Raw genomic sequence first — 25,604 nt, 5'->3', positions numbered from 1 at the left:
ATCCTTCATTTTTGTCAATTATTTTTTATATTTATTTACAAATTGAAAAAAAAAAAACCCTTAATTATTTTAATTTACTGGAAGAAAATGTGGACTCAAGTTTAAGATAATGAACAACACTGTCAGAATTAATTAGCTTAACTCACAATACGTTATCTCAAAAAAAAAAAACAAAAAAACAAAAAAAACCTATAAGTTCTAAATCAAGAAATTAATCTAAACACAAGAGAAAAAAAAACAAAAGTGTTGACGCTACAAGAGTGTGAATATGCAGAAATCTGTATAATTGCATAGTTAATTATTGCATTGAGTACATCGTGATTGTAAATATAAGGTTTTGTAAAAGTGTTGCATTATCCTTTTTGGACAATGATTGTTTGTCCTCCCACTTAAGGATTGTTTGTCCTCCCGCCCTTCCGTGCCCTTTTGTTTATGTGGTCACGGTTAAATCACGTCAACATTTTATATTACTATTTATTTTTATTTTATTATCTTTATAAAAAAATAATATAAAATGTTGACATGACCGCACAAAACAGAAGGGCACGGGAGGGCACTGGAAATGGAAGGGCAGACAATCCTTGTCCATCCTTTTTAACTTAAGAAATAATAAAAGAGATTCACTTAAAAAAAAAAAAATTCATGGATACTCTGTCACCTTATAATTTAACGTTAATTGTTGTATCAATATTATAAAATATTATGCTAAAAAATGAAGTGTTAGAGAATCTATAGAGTCCATCAAGAGTTCCACTTTTGGAAGAATTCCCTTAGCATTTCTTTTTTAATTTTCTATCTCATCCACGTCTCAAAACAAATATCTGCACGTTGATTTGGAGCTTCCTTAAAGATATGTCCCTCCGATGGCGCGCAACACGAAAGCGACCCAAGGAAACAAAACAATGGGCAACTTCGGTTGTTTCGGATTATAATCCGAGGGCCATTACACTCTAACCAACTTTAATGTTGCTTTGGATTATAATCCGCGGGCCGTTTCACTCTGACCAACTTTAATTTAGATTATACTTAAAAAAAAATAGTAACTATGTGTAAAGAAAACAAAGACCTCATCGGATAAATGGTCCATGCGGTAAAAAAAAACTATATTTAAACCCACGTGGATATTTCATGGATTGTTATGGTTATTGTTGTCAAGGAAAGTCAACAGAAAGCCGCTGACGATGCGGCGAGCCACAGGGTTAGGGATACAGCGACACAACCGACCGTCTACATATGCTACAATCCCTGACAGAACAAACTTGCCGACGCCCCATTTGAGGCCGGCAACAAACTTGGGTGGTTGGCTTGCTGGGACAACTGCACTAGGATTGTTGTCTTCGGATTTCCACTTGATGTTGGAGATGAACTTGTTTGCTTGCTTCCTCAGCAACCGGATGGCGAAGCTTACGAACAGGTGCTCGCACAACGTAAGCACCGTTGGTCCGAGTCTCCATTCCTGTTGTAAAGTTTCTCTTTTAGTTACTTGTAATGGTTGATGGGTGAAATGCAGAAAGTGAAGTTACTGCATGATATTTATCTTCCAAAAACTATTGACAGCCAAGGAAAAACTAATGCGGAACAGAAATAAGCAAAACCGGTTTTAGTTCATATCGGGATATCCACACGTTCTTCCATGGACTAAAAAACTCGAAGCGGGAAGAAATAATAATGCAATTTACAGACTCGGAACATCTTCTGTTACATCCCCGGATACTGAGATATGCAACTTATCTAGTTCAAGTTAATGCACGTGGAATGATAAAAAGTCGAAAAATTAGAAGGATCATGAGCCATTTGTGTTACAGACACAAGACAACATGGGTAAGGTGTGAGTACAATGTTAGTACGTTTAATATCAAAAGCACTTATTTTCTGACTAATTACAAAAATCATAACAAAGAAATAAAGGTTGTGAAGGAAGGGGATCCACTTACATTTTCACCTCGAAGACGACTCAGCGGGCGAGATGCTGCTGAAGGATCTCCTTTTAGCAATGCCTTGCTCACAAGAAACCCCTTCACCCGATCCATAATCTCCTCTATGAGGGAACTGTTTGGGGGTAGGTTTTTGAGGTAAACCTAAACACACACACACACACACACAAAACTATTAGAATCTCAATCAGAACATTTTCTGGCAATGAAACATCGCCTAAATTTAAGAAAATTCACGTAAGATTTCCCATTAGACATGCTTTCTGTTGTTAGACTTCAAGCGTACAGGCTGACATTTTCTGGCAATGAAACATCGCCTAAATTTAAGAAAATTCACGTAAGATTTCCCATTAGACATGCTTTCTGTTGTTAGACTTCAAGCATACAGACTGACATCATTACCAGATGAAGATTCCATGCAACTCTTCCATACAATGTATGAACTCAGTCACTATCCAGAGCGATAAGTTCCAATCAAGAATGAAAACATAAACGAAATGAGTCTTATCTATGACAAACTTTCTAATTTCTTTTAAGACTACCTGATTGTCAATGACCCTGACTCTCAGATACTCCTGTCGATACACAGTGTCCAACATGGCTTGTAAGTATCCTTCAATATATAACTGCAGTAATCCAAAAAAAATCAATAGGTGAGCAATCTTCGAAGGACCAAACAAATAAAGACACCACGATATGGGCATTCAGTCCCTAAAGACGTGCCTCAATGTTTCATTCTAAGAATGGTTCGTGGTATATTTTGTCAGTCTTGTGCAATTTCACTAAGTTACTAATTTCAGACCACACTGTTAAGAGGCGGAAACAAAGGCAAGGGAAGGAATATGGCAAGGCTGTCATCAAATTACAATTTACATTAAGTAATAGCAATCAATCATTACCATTTTTGATAAAGTGATTCTATTGTAATCAACTGAACTTGTTCTACTTCTCTCTATTGAAATTGGGTTTGTGTCTTAACCTCATTTTTAATGACAAACTAGGTACTTAAGCCATAGGCATTGCCACCCTTGTGTCCGTTAGTGAGCTCAAGTCATAACATTTGTGCCCTAAAACACAGAAGCTATGCAGCCTGAAAGCTTGCCACACAATGAAATACGAAGGTGCCCCAAATATACTGTTAGAACTCTTACGGTCTTACCAGAAGAGCATGAAAAGCATATTACCTCATCAGCCGCAGGACTCCGGTCAAGCTTAATCTTTCTATCTGGGCCACCTTCCATCAACGCAGTCCCCAGTAGTGATGGCTCCATAGCCAATTTCAGTATTCCTTGGTGAAAGCCAGTCACCTTGAAATACATGACAGTCAAAATGTAAAAGGTTCCAACAGTACATATGCAGCTAGTAATGTAATAAGAATAATCCTACCACTCCGTTGAAACCACTTGCTTCTGCACCCTTCAAAACAGAGTCTGATATCTCTGTGACTGCAGCAAAGAGTACATTCGTCCCAGCTGTTCTCAACTGCAAAGCCACCACAAAATTGATAGTTATGGGTTGGATATGTCCCGAAACTCACAAACATATTTTTAACAAAAAGTAAATATCACTTACAGATTTTCCTAGATCACCAAAATAGCGTTTTGTCCCTGAGAACCCTTTACCATCAATACATTTACTGATTAATTTGAACGTGCCTGACACATACAGCCAAAGAAGCAAAAAACATATTTCAAGTCAGAGATAAAACAGAACGACACTTCACAGTCAGGACCATACATCGTTATCTGAAAGATCTGACCATATGAATATGGAATTACAAGATAACACAGACGGGAAAAGAAAAGAAAAAAAGATGGTAACGACTTGGAATTACTAAGCTGGGTTATTGTTATGGTTTGTATATTTTTTAGGAGTACTTGTCCACAGTTTTTCATTGATTTTGCTTGTAAAAAATTTTAGTTTTTTGTTAAAAAAAAAATATTATCAATGAAATGAGGAAAAGTTAAACAGAAGGAAAAGAGGAAGAATGAAAAAAAGAAAGTGTGAAAAGCATACCTAACGTCAAACCTGGGAGATTCTTTAACCCACGAGAAGGATCAAAAAACACATCAAGAGAGGATGACGCCAGATCATCAAAAATCGACACAAAATCTGGTGGAAGCAATGGACTTCCTTTTGCAATATAGACAGCCCTCATGCCATACCTAGATAATCAAATAAGCGCTCAGAAATGAACATACAAGAATCACAAATAAGACGGTCTATATGACAAGTTTACCATGAATAATGTTGTGCACATTTGATAACTAATTCACGCATCGTTATCAAAGCATGAGTGATCATAATGCCGTTGAGCTCTACAACCTTATTCTTTATTGCAGGGACCTAATGAATTACAAGAATAAGGTAATAAATGGTGAAATTCTGTATAAAAAAAAAAAAAATTAAAATTAAAATAAAAAAAAAAAAGAAAAAGAAAAAAAAAAGTGAACTAAGCATTGAAGGTCCAACAAAAGAAGAGGTCCATCTTGTGTCACCTTTACTACACTGTGCAGTAAGGACCTCAGAGTCTCTTCGGCTGAGCTATAACTTGAATATGAGTCCCCAGGAAGAAAGTTGGCATAAATCTAAAAAGGGCATACAAACTCAGTTCCCAGAGAGTGCAGTAACTCGGGATGACCAATTATAAGTATAATTAAGACAATTTCTAGGGAAATATAATGAAAAGCATCTAACCTTTATTGGGTGGATCTCAAGATGGTCAAAATAATATTGCCCACTCTTCGAATCACTAAGAGATGTTCTCCAAAATGGTACGAGTTTCATCAATGTCTCCTCGTCAAGATTTAAATCCATTGGCTGTGGAAGACAAGACCAAGTCATAAATTCAAAGCTGCAACAGCCTATGCAGTAGTGGACACAATACTATGAAATCTATAGGCCACAAGCTAACATTTATATAAGCAAACACCACAAAAGGAAAGAAAGAAAAGACATATACAAAGGCACAAGAAGGGGAGAAAAACATATTAACATAAAGTATTAGGTCTAAGCGGTGATTTACCTGCAGAGCAATAGATGAGTATTTAACTTGTACGACATTGGAGCTAGTTGAAAGGAAGACAACAACAATTTTGAGTACACAGTCATTTGAATCATTGTAGTCTAACTCATGTCTACGAAGCATTGCCGCAAAAGGAGCTCCCACCCACTTGTGCTCCAGATTAAGTGACTGCATCAAATTCAAGAATGCACCAAAAGGTTATTTAAAATAAAATGAACAAGCATTGTACTAAGACCCTCCTCGACAAGAAAAGAACAGAAGACAACTGACATGTAAAGTTCACTGACTCTCAGTAAGGCAACAAGCATATATATAATAATAATACCTGTACACAGATCTGGCAGAACTTTTGCTCATAAGTAAAGAGAGAATCAAAGTTAATATTCCCAATTCTTGCAGCTATGATTGGTGTATAAGCTGAAGGTTCCGTTTCATCTCCATCCTTCAGAATCAAATAACCAAATAAAGTATTCAGTAGAATAACATTGTATAGAAATCTGACACCATGCCAGCAGTAATAAATACTCTCTCCGTAAAACAATGATGTAAACTCAAACGGCAAGACCATAGGCAACTTGAAAATTGTCAAATAAAATAAAAACAATTTTCATCAACAATGGCTATTCACTGTCATTCATATGAAAAGCTCGTGATTGAAGTAAATTCTTAATAATAAAAGCATAATAAAAGCAACTTGAACATTGTCAAGTAAAATAAAAATAACAAAATCACACCTACTGCATCCTAGCCTCCATACGCATACATCCACTAGAAGTCAATATCAAGGCATTCAATTTTTTTTCCTCCAGGTGTAAGTGAGGTTTAAATTTTTCAATGATTAATGGGTTCCAGTACAAGAAATAAGAACTGAAGCACAAAGTCAGCAACAGAAGTTTATGTTTCAAGTGAAATAGAAATTTAAATATATTAAAATTATATGTTGAATGGTTGAGCCCAACCATGAACGACAAACAACAACGGAGGTCTGAATCCCATTACAAAATACAGATTTTCATTATAACACAACTGCAACAAATAAAAAATATAACCTTCAGGAATCCTACCCCTGAGATCTAATATCTTGTGATAAAGACAATTAGTAACTCTCCACTTAGTGCAAATGCAGACAAAATAAAAGGATCTGGCCAGGAGGTTGCATAAAATATCAAAAAACAAAGCAGGATAACAGCATGGTGACCTAAGTGTTCAAGATAACTCTTTCACTTACCTTTTTTTCCTGTTCAAGTAGGTGGATTGTAAATTGAGGAACTCTTAGTTGAATTTTCTGACATGAATGAAATGATTTATCGCCCTTGTGGCTCCTGGAAATCTCACAAAATCTTAAAACTCTAGTTGGACCGTCTGCATATACTTCATACCCCACCTTCATCATCTCCCTGGCATTTAACTCACCAAAATCAATTCCCTGGTCTCCTGATCTCTTGCCCAATGGTAAATGAGATGCCAACCCACTCTGTTGCCTTGGTTTGTAGAAAGGCTTCCATGCCCTCACCTTATCCAAGTTAATTTCACGTAGCGGAAGACTATCTACAAGAAAAATCAGTAGCCCATTAAGCCACTCATTCAACTACCAATAACCTTGACAGTGACGAAAAATCATCATATCTTATGGATAATCTACAATGGTACTTTCAGTATTGCGCACTTTTTGCACATGGGTGTTGATTTATTAAAAACCTTACTTCCAAGCCATAATTCAGCACCCAAAGCATATAAGAAACATATGAGATCTTGAAATGAATGAGAAGATAGGTCTTTGGACTCTTTACTGTAACAAAGATGTGCTAATAAGTAAGTTGCAAGCTTTATCGCCTCCATGTTGACATAAACTACCAATCAAAGTTATTATTATTATTATTTTTTTTTTTTTTGAGAATAAAATTATTACTTTAATCTAAGGAATTTACTTTGAAGTACTTATACAGCAAAATAAGAGATCAGGGGCTACCATTGATTCTGACAACCAACTTATGAGGGAGAGTCGAATCATCCCAGACATAATCGGTACCACTTTCAGATCCAAGAATCTCAGGCTCCAATGAATCCTGGAAAAAGTCAAGTAACAGAAAGTGCAAATTAGCACACAAGTCATGGTCACAATCCGTATCTAAAAAATCAGCAGTTGAGAAATAAAGAAAAGTAGCACAGCAGAACCTTCTGGTAGTAAGTTACAGATACATCACACAAGCGATTCTCTATTCGATATGGTAGACTGACGTTTGGAGGTTTATGGAAGCGTAACACAAGAGAAGAACCTTCTTCCACAACATGAACAGCAGCAAATTCTGTTACATTGCTTTCTACTGCTGTCACTTGGTCCATACAAGGCTTTTTGAATTTGAGGAAAAATCTTCCCAGAGAAGCAATGCATATTGGTCCTGACCAACCTAATTCAGACTCATGCAACCGAAACTGGAGATATATTAGTGAATCTTCATTAACTTTTCTGTGCTTCTTCATAATATGCTCAAATAAACCGAACTCTCTCTTCTTGCTCAATCCATCCCGAAGCTGGAGAGCTGCCCTCTGCTTACTGCTTATGAGGATCATGCCTACTGAGTCATCCTTTTCCAATTAGAAATGAAGAACTTCAGAACACAATGAAAAAATAAACACTAAAATGCATGAATAAAAAACAAATCAATAAATAAAGATGTGTTAAAATAAACGAAAAGGAACCTCCAAAATATAACATTGAGAGCAAACCTGTAAATAACATTGACGAACTTGGATACTTTCTTCTGATTCATTAACTACAACATGTCTTGGGACCATCGTTACTATTTGTGATGGAACGACCACTTTACTCAAAGGTGGTCCTGTGGAAACCCCAAGCTTTGTAATATATTTGACTCCAGATCCGTCCTCCACTTCCAAGCTTACTTCCGCAAGGCCCGATAAAGCATCCAGGTCGATCAGTGTCTCTGATGCATTATCTTTCAGAAATTTGAGAGACACTTTGTTGGGTCTGGAAACAGAGGGTACATATGATGCCCGTAAGGCAATAACATGAAGACCTGTAAAAATCATGCAACTAAAGAAAAATTCCTAAGAAATAATTTTTCTCACCGTAAAAACCACGATCCAATTGACTTTGGAGGCAAATATAATCCCACCTCTGGAGGAATGCTAGAACCATGGTTCTCAACTTCATCCCTGTACATAGTTTATGGCTATCAAATAGGCAAGATATGGCAGTAGGCGCGGTGCTTAATACTTTTCAATATTAATGGACAGAAGGAATACCTAGAAAGAGGCTTCTTATTAGGGGCAAAGAAATAAAGGGTAAACTCTGTATCATTTCTCAGGGAATATGACGTGAAAATAGCAGCCTGCAAATGGATAAAGAGACTAAATCCAACAAGATATAGAACTAAAATAATTAGCCATGTTTTGGCAGAACTCGTTCAGCATGCAGAACTAGAAAAAAATCCAAAATGTGCTTTAGGCATCTTTTGTCTAGATATACATGAAGAATATGGTAGAAACTGGAAGCCATAGCAGAACTAACCTCTAGTGTGCCCCTGTTCCCTCGAGACAATCTTAAGGAAGCAAAATGTTTTCCCCCACCAAATTCCAGATCAATGTCCAAACAAGGGACATCGCTCTTCTGCTTCCGTAACTTTTTTACCCAATCACTGCTGTTCACTGGTTTGCAGCTTGTATTATAAGCAGTCAAAGTAACAGTAAAGTAAATTATGGATGGATTCGCATAAAAGTCAACCGTCGAACCACATGACACAGTTGATTGATTTCTGTTGTTGTCAGACCCGGTAGTGGAACATCGATCTGCAATGGGACAAACAATTTGACTTAGAAACTGTCAAATAAAATAAAATAAACAGATGATGATACCAGCAGATTCCTTTTGCTTACCTGATTCACTTAAGAAAACATGTATCTCAGTGTGCAACAAATTGGATACACGTACGGTAGGAAGAAGATAAATATCCTTTTGCTCTTGCAGTGCAACTGGTAATTTGCTATTTTCAAGACCATCCGTAGACCTATTAGGTTCTACAACAGGAACACTTCTCCCAATACTCTGAACTAGAAAATGCATGTTGGAAATGCTGGACCCTTCAGATTTAAGGATACAATATGCAGTGCTGAAGGAACATTTCACCGATTCAGTAAACAAAGCATTCCGCACTCTGTAACTTAATCTATCAAAAATTCCAGAGAGACGGACTGCCTTTCCACCTTTAAGATCATCTGACCATTCCACTATGAGTGGATTCTTGGAATTCATTAACCCATCTGAAATTTCAGGTCTAAAAGACAACAAGAAGTCACCTGCATAACAGTCACCATTAAGGTTTCAGAAGATAAGCAAACAGCAAACAGCAAACAGGATAATGAGAAAAATGAAACAAAGGATAGCATGTCCTAGTTTTTCTTTATAAGCAAGACAACATTGTTATGCCCTTGGTAGGTGAACACGTCTATATATACTTTTAGCAACCAGAAACAGACTAAATCTCTCTCTTGGCATCAGGCTTGACACGTCTCTACAGCTATTGACAGCAATAACAGAACAACACTGTGATCAGCCTCGCAGAAGCCTAAGTTTCTAGATAAATTCACATTCCGATTACCAGGGTTATCCTTTACTTTCCTCAGTTTAGTGGGAGGCTTTACAGGATATATACAGTAGACAGAATTGTGCAAATGCCCATAGATGAGATGAAAATCAACACAGATGCATAGAGTCAAAAAACACTACCTATGACTTTAAAGTGATGCACAAATAATAAGTTGTCCGAACTGATTGATCACGTTAAGAGATATATTACGCATGGACTGAAGTCAATAGAAATTGAGATTATGATTTAATTGAAAAAAATGGTGTTGAGAACGCATACCAACAGCTAAAGACATCAGTGCCTTTTTTTCTCCACCAGACAGATTTATAGCACCAAACATGGCCACGGAGTCATCAACTGTATCACCCACATTTAGCACCTCAGAAGCAAACTCATCTTCCTTCTGCTGAGCTCGTCGAAATCGTAGCTTTACAGGCAGTCCGGTTTCATTATGTATTCTTGTCAGAGGAGAAATAACAATTGACAACCCATCCTACAAACAAACAGAAAATTAATAACAATGAAAGTAATCTGAATAGTAGAGCATCTCTATTATGTATATACAGAGCAGAGCAATGGATATTAATACCTCGGACTTCCTTGAAACATCAACAACAACAAATGGCCCAGGGTAAGTTCTTGAATCTGTCGAAGAACAAAAAAATAAAAAAAGGAAATATTAATCCAAACTCGACGACCTTTAAAACTGAATAATTTGTTATTCAGTTCAATTGAACTGTTTCTATCTTTTTCAACACTTAATTGAATTTAAAAAAGAAACTAGCAAAGTAACATTGAAAAATTAGTTAGTTGGAACAGAAGTAAAAGGAGGTCAATTAGGCTCCTAACTCGTTCGGTTAGTTTGACCTTGGCTAACTTCTCGGCTGAATCAGCTATTAAAGTACTTCTCGGCTGAATTGGCTATTAAAAACTTAGCCATACTAATTTCTGTCTACAATGCATACAGGTCAAATAAAAGCATGCACAAGAGTGCATATCCATATCCTACATGTATGACATTTTTTTTTTGTCAACTACATGTTTGACATTGACAAATAACTGTTTGTTTTAAAATTCACATTCCTACATTTCGATCACTTTGGAAGCATACTTCACTTCACCCTCAATCCACTATGAATAATTCCACCTTTACAATTCATTCGACTTTAGGATCCAACTCTATAACCATTTGGACAAGTGAAAGGAAAAAGAGAATTTTTTTTTATTCCTTTTACGAAGATAACAGAGAGAATGAGGTTGTGACCATAGGCTGATTATAATAATCAAAGCTCTTTATATTCAAAGAACAGGGGAAAAGTCACAATACTTATTAGAGAAAATAGAGCATACCCTGAAGTGATGTTATGCGTGTTCTCGAAGCAAGTACTCGAGCATCTAAAAGAGAGACCTCAATTGATTTAGTCATAAAAGATCTATTAGGATCAGCGAGTTGGATTGATGCAACTGACGCAATTTCTGAAGGTTTGTTTTCCAAATCAGAGCACCTTCTGGTTAAGCAATAATTAAGATCAGTCATTTTCCTTTTTGATAAGAAAAGCAAACTTGATTAATAAAAATAGAAGAAAATTCAAGCAAATGCATGAGAAAGCATGAAAACCAGTTCAATAACGTCAACCCAAAACACATAAAACCCTTCCCCACCAACCAAGAGAGAGAATGCACATAAAGATCCTACAATGCTAACTTTAAGACTAACCAACAAGAGATAGAAGTTTTGATAAATGAACCTGTTACTCTGAAAATGCGGAACAAAAAACTTCAAAATTTCTTAAACCATGAAATATCCTAGTCAAATAAATGATTTATTGAGTCAATTCAAATCAATTCCAAATTACACAGTTTCTTAATGCTAATTAAAAGGTAATCAAGCTCATATGATAACCTACTTAGCATGCATGCCTATTACTTGAATTTGCCTTCATTCAAGACATCAGGGCAAACTTAACATTGATGTCTAGCATACTGAAAGCAAACTTCACACGTTCAGTTTCACATGCCTTAAGAATGCTAAAGCAACATTAATGAACATAACTGCCAAGTTTCACATAAACCATCATAAACTGTAGAGCTCAAAACAAGGTACACTTTTATTACAAAAAATGGAAAGTTATGTTAAGATATTTCATCTGACCCGGTCTTGACAATGTGGATTTGTAAAATTCAGTATTACAATAAGCTACCTTAAAATAATGGACGCAGACTGCCTTTTGGAAACTGTTACACTTTGCTTGTCAAAGAAGTGACATAGAAGGTTCAATCCTGACTGGTTCACCACCTGTCATTGTAGAGAATTTGTTATAAAAGCCACAAATTTGTGGGGGGGTGGGTGGAAATAATGAAGAGAAAAAGTCCACCAATATTGCAACCTTAACAAGATATTGTATTGTGGAGACAACAATAGTTTAGTGCAATAACTCCTTCCACATTCTACTATAAAATGTAAACCAAAAATACATATAAAGGACCAGCTAGATGTAGCACCAGGCACCTATAGCAGCACATATTCCATTAATAAGTTTTCAAAAGGTGCCCCCCAAAGGTTGCATGAACTTATGAAGTCTGTAGTTCCGGAGAAATAATTGTAAAACACAGATTTATCTAGACATCTAAAATTATACATACTAAGTAGGAGAATACAATATCAATATTTAAATTCATTTCAGACCCACCCTATTTCTTATCACTAGTAATTAGAATTTTATATAAACTCATGAACAATAAGGTTGATCAATTATCCACAAAAGCAGAAGAGCTTTAATAGCAATTCACCAGAAGAGTATCCATTGGGGTCCACTGGAACTCATTGGTGGTACAGCTATAAAGGCCGGTGGAAATTCATGGAATGTAGTAAAAATATTAGACAAATGAATATACAGGCTACTTTAACATATTGATAAACTAGAATTTCACTCTCACAAGACAGATGATAGGCATAGAAACCAGGTTATGCATGGTTGCATATGCATGCAAAGATTCATGGTTAATTAAGGTTGTGCTATCAAAATCCCTGGGAAACATATTGACGTCAAGAGAATATTTGCTACATACACAATATTTTCCATGAAAGTACAATATTTGATGCTTCATAGATTGATTACATAACAGGGTAGCAAACCTTGCAGCAATTGGCCCAAATTTTAGTACTTTTCACTGAATAAGGACCAGCTAAATGTAATTTCCCGATTACAAAGAGAAGTATGTCCATTGAAAGCTCGGATAGGGATACATTCAACTGTGAATAGGAAATAACAAAACTTCGTTACGATAGAGGATATATATGAGAAAAAAAGTGCTTTCTTCTTCTCCTCTGGTTTTAATTATATTTGATGGGTCCTTAAATGATAAGATCACAAGATCATTCAAGAAACTAGAACCTAACCCCTTTAGTTCTGCAGTGAATATGAACAGGTACTCGCGAAACAGCTTCAGATCCCTGAAGCTGGAAGCTAGAACGATAGAAGATGCATATTTCAACTGGGTGGAGAATCTCTCTCCTGCATTTACATAAGAATAGAGACATGTATCGAAACATTACCAAAGGAAAATGTATTACAGAGTAAAAGCAACCATTAGAAATTAATAGAATCTGTTCAACTTTATTCAGAATAAAAACTCACCATAAGTGTTTTTGTGCATCAAAGTAATCTAGAAGTGCAGTTGACGTGCTTATCACCCTGGTTTTAGAAGGGAGAATTTGGACAGTAAGCTTGGTTCTGTCAATGCAACCACGAAGGAGAGGAAACATGTTTTTTGTATCTACAAGTTCATGGAAAACGGTCAAAGAAATATTGTCAAAGGTAATATCAATGCAAGGAAGCTTTCCACTTCTCGCAGAAGTTTTTCCATCATCCCTGAGTGCATCATGTTGCAGACCAGTTACAGATGCCTCCCCAAGGTAACTATCCATCTTTACATCACGAGCTACAGAAACATTATGGAACACTTTCAACTTGAATGGATTTCCAGGCTTGGGAACAAACTCTGGAATCCCATCTACGAAAGCAACAGCAGAGTCATTCTTCTTGTTCAAGAGGTAAAATGTCTTTTGAACCAATTGATTGTTGGGCTCCCAGTCAACGTCACCGTCAGTATTTTCAGGCTCACAAGAAAGTGCTCTCCAAAGTGCCCACTTATTATCATTAGCGCTAGATAAGTCAACAAAACCAGATCCTGGACGGTAATTCAAGCGCAAAGGCTCCCCTGTGCCATTCTTAGCATACAATGATATCAAGGAGAACCATGAAACTGATGACTTCCATCTCCCTTGATTTTGATACTTGACCTACATGAGTTTCCGTAGAGACGGCACACAATGAAGGTAAGAAGAGAAATCAATTAATACAACCAAAGAGTCATACAGACCGAGTACAAAACGAAATAAAGTCATAATTACTAAAACATAACACAATAGCTTAATGGCTTTATCATGCTTATACATTTTCTGTTGTTCATATTCACATGGCTTGTTCGTTCCAACATAACACAATGGCTACCTCAACCTCTGAAAGTATATATTAGAGTATCTTGACAACATAACTCAAACAAAGAACCAAAATATTCAAATCAAATAAAGGCCAAAAAGCCATGCAGCAGAACATCCATTCTGATAGTCAATGCACATAAATTATCTGGTTATCTCCTCAAAGTACCATTTTAAGAGAACAACCGAAAATGTGATTTGATATCAAGTTAGCCCCTCAAAGCGTTATTTTACGGGAACAACGAAATATTTGTGTGATTTGATATCAGTATTTAAAACGAAATATTTTAGTAACAAACAGCTGCAAAATGATATCACTACGCAGAAAGCTACTTAGAACTATTTATTTAAATACCCTTTTCCTTATATTTGGAACACTAGTATTCATCTTGAATCTTTGGTCTAGCCACTAGAAGCATGTAGTACCAAATGTATCATACCCTGAAAAGAGCCCTTTCCCCAACAAGAGAATAATGAACTGCACCCGCCACACTGTACTTATTCTTCTCCCCCTCAACGGTAAAATACATGTGCTGATGGACATCTTGAATTGCCACTATTGCACCTACAGAACAGAATATTTGTTAGATCAAGTGCCTTCAAATCTGCAAGCAAGAGGACTTATAAATTTGGGGAAGATGTATACCGTTCGGAACCAACGTCTCCATACTGTTTTTGAATTCCTCGCCACTGGACATGTGCCTTCTATCCGATTCACTGACCATCTCTTTTTTGGTTACCTCAGAGAAGGATGAAATCATAGACAAAAGCACCTAATGAAATAAAGCAGATTAGACCCAGTGGCACATGACTTGGAAATAAGACATTAATGGTAATCACAAGTTCAACAATACTAGACAAAGAAACAGCAGCATGAACCCGTTGTTCAAAACGTGTAGAAAGAGCCAGAGTAGTATAGACTTGCTCACCTGTATTTGAGATAGGGATATTGTGATATCGAAACCTGAAATAGATCCACTTCCAACCCAAACCTCATTCAAGCACAAAGGATCACTTAAAGGCATCTCAACTGACATGAGAGCACCTGCATGCTTCACGACATGACTTAGACGGAATGCCTCAGGCAGGGAATTAGGTACAGAATACTCATCCTCTGAACCAGGACCTCTTGAAGAACACGCATCATTAACAGAAAAATGAGAAATTTGGATTTCATTTTCCACAATTTCTTGAAAGACCCTAGAAAGTATTGACAAGCGAGAAAGATCAAATATAAGTTTTCTTCTCATGTTTTCCAATTGAAACTTAAACTGGACATCAACCTCAAGAACAATTTCCTGCAAACCACCTGCAAACATAAAACCATTTTGTAAATCACATTCGTAGTAAGTGTGCATCTGACACACAGTGGTGAACAGCGCATATACCATTTTCGTCTTCAATCAAAAGAGCACAAGAAAACTGAGATAGATTTAAGATGAAAGCGTCCATCTGTGTGATCTTGGCATGTGGAGATGTACAGTGAGCCTCTTGCATATATTCGTTGATACAATGATTATTTTGTCTGGTCATATGCACAGAAACTGCAGCTTCTTCAATGTGTTCATCAGACGATTGTAAACAAGATACAAGATTTGCAAAACAAAGACGATATGAAGCAAAACAGTTGATGAAGGTAGCCAAAGCTTTTATTTCAAGGAACAGAAAACCACCCTGCCCAGTAGCATCATGAGTCATTTACATGTAAAGCTTACTTAAATTGAGAAAATGAATGCATGGAAGGCATGTAAATATGTACCATCTATAACCACCACAAAGAAAAGATCACCATTACAATACAAAGATCTAAGATCTCTAGCTATGCAGACGTGAAAAAAAAAAAAAAAAATGAAAACTGCACAATTGCTTTTATCAAAGACCGTCAAGAACAAGAACAAAATTGCTTTTATCTGTGTTGAGACCCAAAAAAGAGTCCCCAACAATAATCTGATGCTGTAGCTTTCACATTTTCAATGATGACAATATAATTCAATTAACAACTGGAAACAAACTTCATCATTTCAATTCTAATGTTATTTACCTGATTGCCATTACTGGAAAATTAGAGAAATTGATTGCTTTAATTAGACATCCAAGCACTTAACTGAAACTTACTTCAAAGTTAAAAAGTAAATTGTATTTAAAGATTTTTAAACCCAAAAAGTATAACGAAAACCATTGATCCCTCTCTAATTCACACAAAATGAAAATAAAATTATCACCTGAATTCCGCAACAGATTGTCTGAAATTCACCACCAACATAAACTGAAGACACAAACTTGTTTAATTGATCTCCGTTCATAACATTCTTTGTTGAGTACCTTCCCATATAAATATAACCCAATGTAACATTTATCAGTAACCAATGACTTGCATCAGGTGGTGGAATATTTGAAGCAAATTCTGTCTCCTGAAAAAAGCTACAGTTCTGACCATTTGGGCTTTCAGAATCAGTGGTGAATGGAAGATTTTCCACGTGCACTATTTCACCAACAGAAGTTGAGGTACCAAGTGCATTACTAGCACTACCTGAAGATGGGTTATTCTGAGAGAGAGGCAGCAATAAATGAAATACACAACTAGAAAGTGAGAGTTCATATAAGCAATCAAGAGATTGCAGTAGATCACCATGTGCAGAATGATCCATACTTTCTCCTTTTTGATTCTTATATCTAAAAATTATAGACTGGATTTCTGATAAATAAGAAATAACTTTCCCTCTTCCTTCTGTTGAAGATATATCAGCAGTTGTTTGGTGAATTGATATCCAAATGCCACAGTCAGGCAAGTCATGATCAGCTAACTTTTTGCTACTTGAAACATCAGAGGTTCCTATACAACTCTTCAGATTACCACTGATCCTTGACTTGTGAAGAATGATATCGATAGACTTGAGTTTGAAGGACCCATTAAATGAAACTAGGAAACTGCTATAATTGAAGGGAGCTCCATGTACAGTTGTCTCCACATTCTCAGATTCAGGAAAAGCAAATTCTTGTATTGCAAACTTAAAAGGCGAGTAACTTAGAGCTGCAAAACTGCTAAATGAATATGACATTGCAGAAGATAAATTGGCAAGCACCTGTCAGAGAGAATATTCTCAGTCAAAAATGGTATCAAATCAAATTGCCGTGCATTAAGATCACCAACAGGGGTAAACTGTATCATAATGATTTATTAAAAGTATTAATAAACAATAACATCATGCCTAAAAAACGAAACAAAAGTTATTGATTTTGGATAGGCAGAAGACAAACACAATCACCTGAAGGAAAACATAAATCTCATCTGTATATGACAAAATAGTGAATCCTTTAGCTGTCCCATAGAAAGCTGCTGAGAGAGCAACAAAATTTGTGCTAAATGAATGAGCATACTCCCTGCACAATAAAATAATTCTTACTATCAGGACGAGACAGATAATTTTGTCAATATGCAATGCACTTGTATTCTGTTCTGGGTTTGAAGGGTGGGAGTAAATAGGGGGAAGAGAAGGTTCTGTTTTGCATCTGATTTCTTATGATCTTTAGAATCACATGCTCAGAAAAGGAACAAGGAGAAGAAAAGAAAAAAAGCATTTTCATTTCCCAAAAAAATTGGAAACGTGAAAAGAATAGTGAAAGAGGACAGACTCATATGAAGATTTACTCAGTCAATAAAATTCTCAATGCACTTGAAAATAAGAAGTCATCCTAATAAAGAATGTGACAAGAATACTCTTAAAAACCAATGAGCAACATATTAAGCCTAAATGAAGTTCACGAAAACCATAGGAATTTACTCTCTGTGAAGGGTCAAGGGTTTAGAAAACATAGATCGAATGAAAACTAAGTTGAAAATTTCAGTAAGGCAACCATCGTTTTAACCTCTCTGAAATATTGGAGAAAATAGCATGTGAGATTAAGCTATCAAACCTCCAGGAGAATAGATATAGAGTGAAACACAGCAAGAAAATCCTACCTTAAGGATGACATCCACACAGTCATTGGCTTCAGAACTAAAATGTCACTTTGTTTTTTCCCTGCTGAGTCGATCAGGTAAGCATCTAAACCATCAACGTGTAAATAAAAACCAAGAGAAACTGACCCCTGAGATTGATACTTTCCATTATCTGATTTAAATTTATCAACTCCGAGAGGCTTCTCCAACCTGAGGCACTTTGTTTCTACATCATCAGCTCCTGAGGGTGCAACAAATGATGCCAGATCAAATTGTGAGGTTGGCCATACTGCAGCCTCTATGCTGTGCACATCAAATGCAAGGTGAAAATCTTCCTGACTCACTTGATGATTTTTGTCTTTGCTGCCACGACCAAAACTCTTTCCCAATGACATACGGATGTGAGGACCAGCTGCAAATATCCCTATTTGAACATGTTTCTCTGGAAGCATCTTAACCAATGCCATTTCCAATCTATTAGCATAGTGCGTGCAAATGCTATCATTACTAGCTCTTGGAGAATGTAGCAGAACCCCTGACTGACCATTGTCCTCCGTCCAGCATAGAGCATGTTGTATTTGCTTTAAGAGCAGAGATACCGATAGTATGGCGGGACATCCCAAAACTAGATTCAACTTTCCCATAGTCAAAAACAACTTCGAAAGCCCAGACTCTGAGTTTTTGAGGTCTGGATATGTCCAGTTTTTAATTTCACAGAGAAGGAATGGGTTTTCAAAGTACTGAATCTCACTTTTTTCAAATTTTTTGCAGGATCTTTTCCAGTTCAACCACATGTCTCCAAGAAATGTTTTCAAAAATGAGGCACAAGCACCTTCTGCATGATCAGCATAAGCAGTTTCGTAAGTTTCTGAAAGGGGAAAAGTTTGTGCTGGCTCACCCCACAGAATATTCTTCAAATCATCATTACTCTCCTTCCAATGTTCTTCCCCATTTGAAATGATTTCTCTAACAGAAGCTTTCGAAAGAGATGAGGATCTAACCTTCAACTGCCCACATGATACAAGTACAGACTGTTCACACATGTCTTCTACATATTTTAAGAACAGCGAATCAACTGAAAGACGAAATGAAAGGAAATCTGAACAAGAGATTCCAATATGTGATTCTAATTGTTTATTTACTGAGATTTGAACTTCATTTATATGAGAAATAGTGATTAGAACATTTCCAAAGATCACGATGAAGCAAAAATCTTTACACGGACCTCCAGAAACAATATCCAAATTTGCATTGTCTGGCTCTTCGTCCAATACTTTCCTAAAAGTTAACAAGTGTATGATAAAGTGGAATATCTTGCACAGAACTCTCCAGGTACAGGCTAGTACCAGAAGGATCTTGAGAAGGAAGTCGAAGTGAGTAATCACGGAGGATTTTTTTAAACTATCTTTGGTAGATTGAGCATTTGATGCTGCTCTATGACGGGCGATTCTCCGTGCCTGTACAATGGCTTCAGCCGGCAACTGTTTCTCTATATCAAAAATCACCTTGCATTGGTTCTTTACAGAAGCCAAAAACATCTTGTCCTGAGAAATTCTAGTAGCTGATCTCTTCAATGAGTGATCATCAGAAAATCCAATTGCTAACAATAACTGCTCGTAAGCATTAGCATAACGTAGCCATAAACAAACAAGACCAACTAATTTTTGCAACGACCATCTAGAACCTGAAGTCAAGTTGTTCATATTTCTTGCAGCTAGTTTCCATAGTTGGACACCATTTCTAGCAGAACTAGATCCTTGGGATGACAATTTACCCAATGCTGAATACCAATAAATGTCATCCGGAGAAAATGTACAACGTAATTCTGGAAATTGAAGATTTACATCCACGAGCTGAAAATTATTTAATCTAATGCAAGTGCACAAATCAGTCAATAACAACACGTTTTTGAGCTGATTTTCTCTCTTGAACCCCACCTCAAAACTACTGCCTGCTATAACAAAAGAGCTCTCTTTCAAAGGTAGAAAGAGTGCACCAAATAGACCTCGAAGAAGACACCTGTGATCAAGATACTGAGGATCTGCATTGATATCTCTTACGTCGAACACACAAACAAGTGAATCATTTAAGATGGGAACCTTAACTTGTACATTGATATCTTGCACTCGAAGTTGACAGTGTTTCAGTAAGAGATTCCAAAGGGTGTCTTTAAAACTTTTTGTTGGAGTAGAAGTGGCCACAAGCTTTTCAAAAACACCATGTAAAGCACTACCCTGAAAATGAAGCGAAAATTCCCGGGGTTTGACATTTGCGAATCACCAATCAAGTAAGCAAAATAAGTACTTTTCACCCAACTAAAATAGAGAACATCAAACAAACAAAAAACTTGAAATTCAACATTAGCATTTAGCAACAACAATGCCTACCTCGGGATCTATCTCCGAAAGCTTCTTCTTCTTCACATCTTCTGCATATTCCTCCCTCGGTTTTCGCTTTAAATTTTGCTCCTCCCTATCAAAGAAAAACCCAAAAATAAAGCTTGCAAAAACCAAATAATGCAAAGAAATTAAAAATAAAAAAAGAGGAAAATTGAACGCAGAAAAAGCAGAAGCAGTGACTTACCGAACTGCTAGCTCCACGCTGACGCCATGAAATTCGATTGAGAAGGCAGGGACGAGCCAGTTCGAGAACCGAACGCTCAAGTGTTCGACAGTGACCTCTGAGAAGGAAAACTCGGCCGATTCGTCGAAGAGCTCGTTGAGAGCCCCAGTGTCGAACCGGAGGTTCCTGGCGACCGCGTGGGAATTGATAACCCCTAATTTGAGATCGAGTTCGGGCTCTTCCTGGAGCCATGGCCGCAGCACAGAAGCCAGTCTCCGTCGCGCTGCGGTGTTTGGGAACATTGTGATTGGGTATTCTGACGGTGGGAGATTGGGTTAATCGTTGTTTTTCTATTTAGAGAAATCGGAATTTTCTCGAGAAACAAACGGAAAATTATTGGAGCGATAAGGTGAAGTGAAAGATTGTCGATGAAGGGTGCGAGCGTATCGGCGGGAAACGAAACTAAAATCGGACAGCTGCTTTCTTGTAGTCGGTTGGGCTTTGGGGATTCTTCAGATACTTATGTATTTTTTTTAATCAACCTAAAGGTCATGATTTTTTCCTTTTTTTTTTTTTTTTTTTTTTTTTTTTTTGTAACACAGGATTATATACTTGGAAGTTTTAATGAAAAGTTCACGGTACTGTTCATTTTAACTAAAAATCATATTTTTACACTAAAAAATCAATTATGATATTATTCACTTTACCCTTTATTTTATCTTTATCGTTAAAATTCAAAAATTTTAAACGTTTTTTATTAGTTTTCCTTTATATTAATCTGGGCAAATATGCAAGTCAAACAAAAAAAGCCTACCGAGAGGCAAACAACTAAACATGGCAGCAAAAAACAGGTAGTGGAGCATCTCTAGTCATGCTTCTATTTAACAATTTCTGATCATCAATAAGTGATTGTATTAAGTACTTCAATTCAGCTTAACCGGTCCCCAAGTTTCTTCACTATCCATGTACGTCATGATGGGCCTTGACCCGCCAATCTACTACCATGCATCAATATACTAAAGCATTTCTCTTATTCCTCCACTTGCAAATGACAGATTTTTATCGTAAAATTTTTATAATCGAAACTTTAAATCTCATAATCTTCATTTGAAGATCATCTTTACAAAAAAATCACTCGAATAGGAAATCGTTTAGTCATCCAATATATCAAATGATCTTCAAATGATAATTAAAAAATTAAGGGTTACGATTGTACGAAATTTAGTGTGAATATATGTGATTTGTAAGTGAGGGAATGAGCTCATCCCCAAGAGGGAAATGGAAGTTTTATCTTATACAAAAATCAATACTCTTGTTTTTTAGAGAGAAATCAAGGAAAAAAATTTACCGCCGCCAAGCCCAACCATGGGGTCGGAGGCTATCCTTCTTTCTCTTTCTTTTCATGTTTCTAGTAGTTGTCACACTCTTGCTTTATCAAGAAGTGCCTTTATGGTTGAGGTTGTGGTCACTCTCTCCTTTTTAGGAAGAGTGCTTCTTAAGCAGTTATAACAAACTGCTCAACTTGAATTTTAAAGCGACAATTGTTATTGAAATATGAGTTGGTTATTTTGTCGTTTGTGCGCTTAGGAAGGATTATGAGGAAACTCAACATTTGTTGAAGGGGACTCATAACAAGATTTGTTTTCAACGATGCAAGATCATCAGATGGTGGTGTGGTATTTCCTTCAAGGGGTCATAATAGTGGTTTGAGGGATTCATAGCCATTTTTTTCGGTCGTTTTTCATTGCGAGGTCTTCAAGTGATGGTATGATGTCTATTTTGTGTGTCTAGACAGTGTTGAGTTTGACCAATAGAGTTGCCTTGTGAGTTTATCTTTCATGTTGGTTAGGTGTCTTGCGGTTGAGGAATTGTACCTCTAAAGAGTTTGTTTAGTGTTGTGTTGTTCTTTTTGACTTTGGTTATGGTTTTGTTGTCTGTTCGCTTGAAAAATGACTATGAAAACATTTTTCATGATGTCTCATGGTAAGGCTTCTTTGCCGAAGAAGCGTTATCTTTTATAAGTTCATCAGAAGGTGATGCAAAATTTTTTTCTCCGAGCGTAAGTTTTGTATATGTAAAATGTAATCATACAATGGTATTTCTGATCAATGAGATTCTTCATTTTATTTGATTAAGTCTCTTGTTTTTCCCTTCTCATGATTTTATTGGACACTTAGCTAATTGAAGCCAGAAACACACATAATAACACAAGATAATAGTAATTAATGCTTACGTAATAACATAAGATAAGAGAATACATAAAATTTGGGTAATAATTTGATCAAGTCTCTTGTGTTTCCTATTTTATCCATCTCTTTACCACAATCATCATCCAAGCACGAAGCCTGCCGACCAATTTTGGTCCATTGACCAAGTCACAATCCAACCTGCAGCTTTACCTTTATCTCCGTTCTGTTGGGTATATCATACGTGGCGCCACATGATTGGGCAGCCCATGATCCACAATGGCTGCCAAGGGAAAATCTAATTTTATTGTATTTTTTACTAAAAAGTTATAAAAAATTAAAATTAAAAAAAAAAGGGAAAATTCCCAGCCTGCAGTTGCTGCTTTTCAAAGCCTGCGGCCTCCTTAACACCTGGTTCTTCCAAAAAAAAAAAAAACACCTGGTTTTCCCTCTTTTATTCCTTTCATTTGTTCACGATTATATGTAATCCATCAAAAGCTCGTCCAGAGACAACCGCATATTCTCCGAAGAGAACAGCATTCGTGGCCAAAAGTTCGACGGGTTAAAGAACTTCCCGGACCACGACAACTCGGGTTTTTCGATTCGATTCGATCCCCCAAGCTACGAGCCAGACTCGATGGTGGCGGAGGAGGCCGCTTTGTCTCCTCTGAATAAGTCGCCATGGTCTTCTCATATGAACAACAATATCAACAACGGCGATAATAATAATGCTTCAGATACGGCTAACGATAACTTCTCCCCCAACGTCCTCATAGGCGCGTTGGTGCGCGAGGAAGGTCACATATACTCACTGGCCGCCTCTGGAGACTTGTTGTACACGGGGTCGGATAGCAAGAACATTCGGATTTGGAAGCAGCACAAAGAGTATTCGGGGTTCAAATCGAACAGTGGGTTGGTTAAAGCGATAATCATAGCGAGGGAGAAGATCTTCACCGGTCATCAAGACGGGAAAATTAGGGTTTGGAAGGTGTCCTCCAAGAACGCAAACCACAAGCGCATAGGAACTTTACCGACGTTGAAGAATTACATTAAGTGTTCCATGAAGCCGAGTAATTACGTTGAAGTGAGAGGCAAGAGCAAAGTCCTATGGATCAAGCATTTTGACTCCATCTCATGCTTGAGCTTGAGCGAAGATCAAACGTTGCTTTACTCTGCGTCGTGGGATAAAACGTTTAAGGTATGGAGGGTTTCCGATTTCAAGTGCTTGGAGTCGATCAACGCTCATGAAGACGCCGTGAATGCATTGGTTGTTGGATTTGATGGGTTGGTCTTCACCGCTTCCGCAGATGGAACGGTTAAGATTTGGCGGAAAGAGCTACAAGGAGAAGGTACTAAGCACTTCTTCTCACAAACGCTCTTAAAGCAGAAATACGCAATCACATCCCTAGCTGTGAACACAGACGCCTCGATCATATATTGTGGCTCGTCCGACGGGCTAGTCAACTTTTGGGAACGGGAGAAGAACCTCCAACACGGCGGGGTTTTGAGAGGCCACAAACTTGCTGTTCTGTGCTTGGCCACGGCCGGTTGCTTAGTATTCAGTGGCTCCGCCGATATGGGGATTTGCGTGTGGAGATTAGGCCCCGACGGGGATCACATTTGCCTGTCGGTGCTGTCGGGGCATACGGGGCCGGTTAAGTGCTTGGCTGTGGAGAGAGATCACGATCAGTCGACATCCGGGGAGAAGAGGTGGATCGTGTATAGTGGAAGCTTGGATAAGTCGGTGAAGATGTGGAGGGTTTCGGAACAAGCGCTGCCTATGGTGCCAAACCAGAAGCACCAGCACTACACGTCCGATGGGAATTGTGTGCCGATGTTGAGCTCGGCGCCTAGCTTTGCTTCTCGTGGAGGGGAAATGGGTTCAAGAAGATTTTAGGGTTTGATTGATATAATATCTGATTGTTGTTGTGTGATTAATATATGGGATTTTATGCATGCATGCATGCTTCTCCCATTTTCTTGATCCAAATATTGTTCATGCCTAAGTTACGGTGGATTTTGAATCATGTAATTTGTAAACCTAAAGCTTTTAGGCATGTGGAATGCCAAATATTCACCACAAATTACATACATATGCTTGGGAAAAGTTTCTTTGCGTAGTTAATTAATTTAGTGTATTTGTTGTTTAACTTCTATCAATTTTTTTTTACAAGTAACTTTGAGAGAAAAAAAAAATCAAACTTAAGACCAGAATAAAAGTAATTTCTTTTATCTGGTTGAGGATAAGCACTTATGAGAAGTAGCAAGAAATATTAAGCTCGATCGAGTTTTAAGCTCAAATTTTCCTCCGTTCAAATGAATAAATTATAATACCATATTGAGTTTAAAGCTCGAATTTTACTTGTCCCACATGTGAGCCGAGCTATTCAAGTTTTTGCAAACAAGGTTGAGCACAGTAAATATATTCAAGTCAAGCTTCAACAACCTTGTACTCTGTTTGGCTCAATTTAGGGGGTGTACTAGTCAAATTAGAGTTATTAACATGTTTTCACATAAACGATTCAAGTTTCGTATTTTACTGACTACTTTTGAAAGCCAACGAATTAGGAGATAGAATTAGGGAAAATGTTAACAAATTATGAAGGAACCTTTTTTGCGCTAAATATTTTGTACATGGAAAACATGGAAGCACCAAGCAAAGTATTTAGAGACGGCTTGGAGAAACTTAACCAACTTATTTTTTTTCTGTCTACTTTATAATGATGATTGAGACATCACACCTTCTTTGATTCTGGGGTATGCTTCCCCTTGGTAAAAAGAAGACGAATTAAACGTGTTAAACTGTGCATCATCACCAAAAGTCTTCTCATTATTCGTGAAAATACATT

The 25,604-nt window shown here is 37.1% G+C and overlaps 2 protein-coding genes and 1 long non-coding RNA gene across 8 annotated transcripts; 2 read left to right on the top strand and 1 right to left on the bottom strand.

The window, feature by feature from the left end:
• Positions 1–1,086: 1,086 nt before the first annotated feature.
• LOC137746544 (vacuolar protein sorting-associated protein, putative (DUF1162)) lies at positions 1,087–21,072 on the bottom strand. 6 transcript variants are annotated; one of them, XR_015956768.1, is made up of 37 exons: positions 20,591–21,072; positions 20,395–20,479; positions 18,029–20,241; positions 17,334–17,448; positions 16,290–17,150; positions 15,456–15,741; positions 14,997–15,376; positions 14,714–14,840; positions 14,508–14,632; positions 13,205–13,869; positions 12,967–13,081; positions 12,703–12,819; positions 11,768–11,862; positions 10,917–11,074; positions 10,156–10,211; positions 9,846–10,059; positions 8,857–9,276; positions 8,492–8,769; positions 8,227–8,312; positions 8,050–8,136; positions 7,687–7,948; positions 7,135–7,545; positions 6,929–7,025; positions 6,188–6,507; positions 5,285–5,401; positions 4,960–5,127; positions 4,632–4,754; positions 4,433–4,522; positions 4,174–4,280; positions 3,951–4,099; positions 3,507–3,589; positions 3,321–3,416; positions 3,119–3,241; positions 2,337–2,560; positions 2,195–2,251; positions 1,935–2,078; positions 1,087–1,456 (listed from the first exon to the last, which is right to left on the bottom strand). XR_015956768.1 is itself a non-coding variant. In XM_068486562.2 (36 exons), the coding sequence occupies exons 1-36, from the start codon at positions 20,869–20,871 to the stop codon at positions 1,127–1,129; spliced, it is 9,468 nt and encodes a 3,155-aa protein (XP_068342663.2). In that variant the 5' UTR covers positions 20,872–21,072; the 3' UTR covers positions 1,087–1,126. The 6 variants fall into 6 exon arrangements, 4 of the variants coding, with proteins under 4 accessions (XP_068342663.2, XP_088542003.1, XP_088542009.1 ...); XR_015956769.1 differs by having other exon boundaries at positions 2,477–2,560; XM_068486562.2 differs by lacking the exon at positions 2,195–2,251 and having other exon boundaries at positions 2,477–2,560.
• LOC148698698 (uncharacterized) lies at positions 1,683–1,998 on the top strand. Its single transcript, XR_015956773.1, has 2 exons — positions 1,683–1,821; positions 1,909–1,998. It is a non-coding gene; the product is annotated as an uncharacterized LOC148698698 (long non-coding RNA).
• Positions 21,073–23,110: 2,038 nt separating the features above from the next.
• Positions 23,111–24,848, top strand: LOC137749063 (protein JINGUBANG). The gene has a single exon (XM_068489246.2). The coding sequence runs from the start codon at positions 23,393–23,395 to the stop codon at positions 24,650–24,652; it is 1,260 nt and encodes a 419-aa protein (XP_068345347.2). The 5' UTR covers positions 23,111–23,392; the 3' UTR covers positions 24,653–24,848.
• The last annotated feature ends 756 nt before the right edge of the window (positions 24,849–25,604 follow it).

Source organism: Pyrus communis, chromosome 2 (genome assembly GCF_041283825.1).
Source record: "Pyrus communis isolate YQ-2024b chromosome 2, ASM4128382v1, whole genome shotgun sequence".
In the NCBI taxonomy this organism is placed as follows: domain Eukaryota; kingdom Viridiplantae; phylum Streptophyta; class Magnoliopsida; order Rosales; family Rosaceae; genus Pyrus; species Pyrus communis.
The sequence above is the reverse complement of the archived record's forward strand: the minus strand, read 5'-3'. Positions and strand labels throughout refer to the sequence as shown.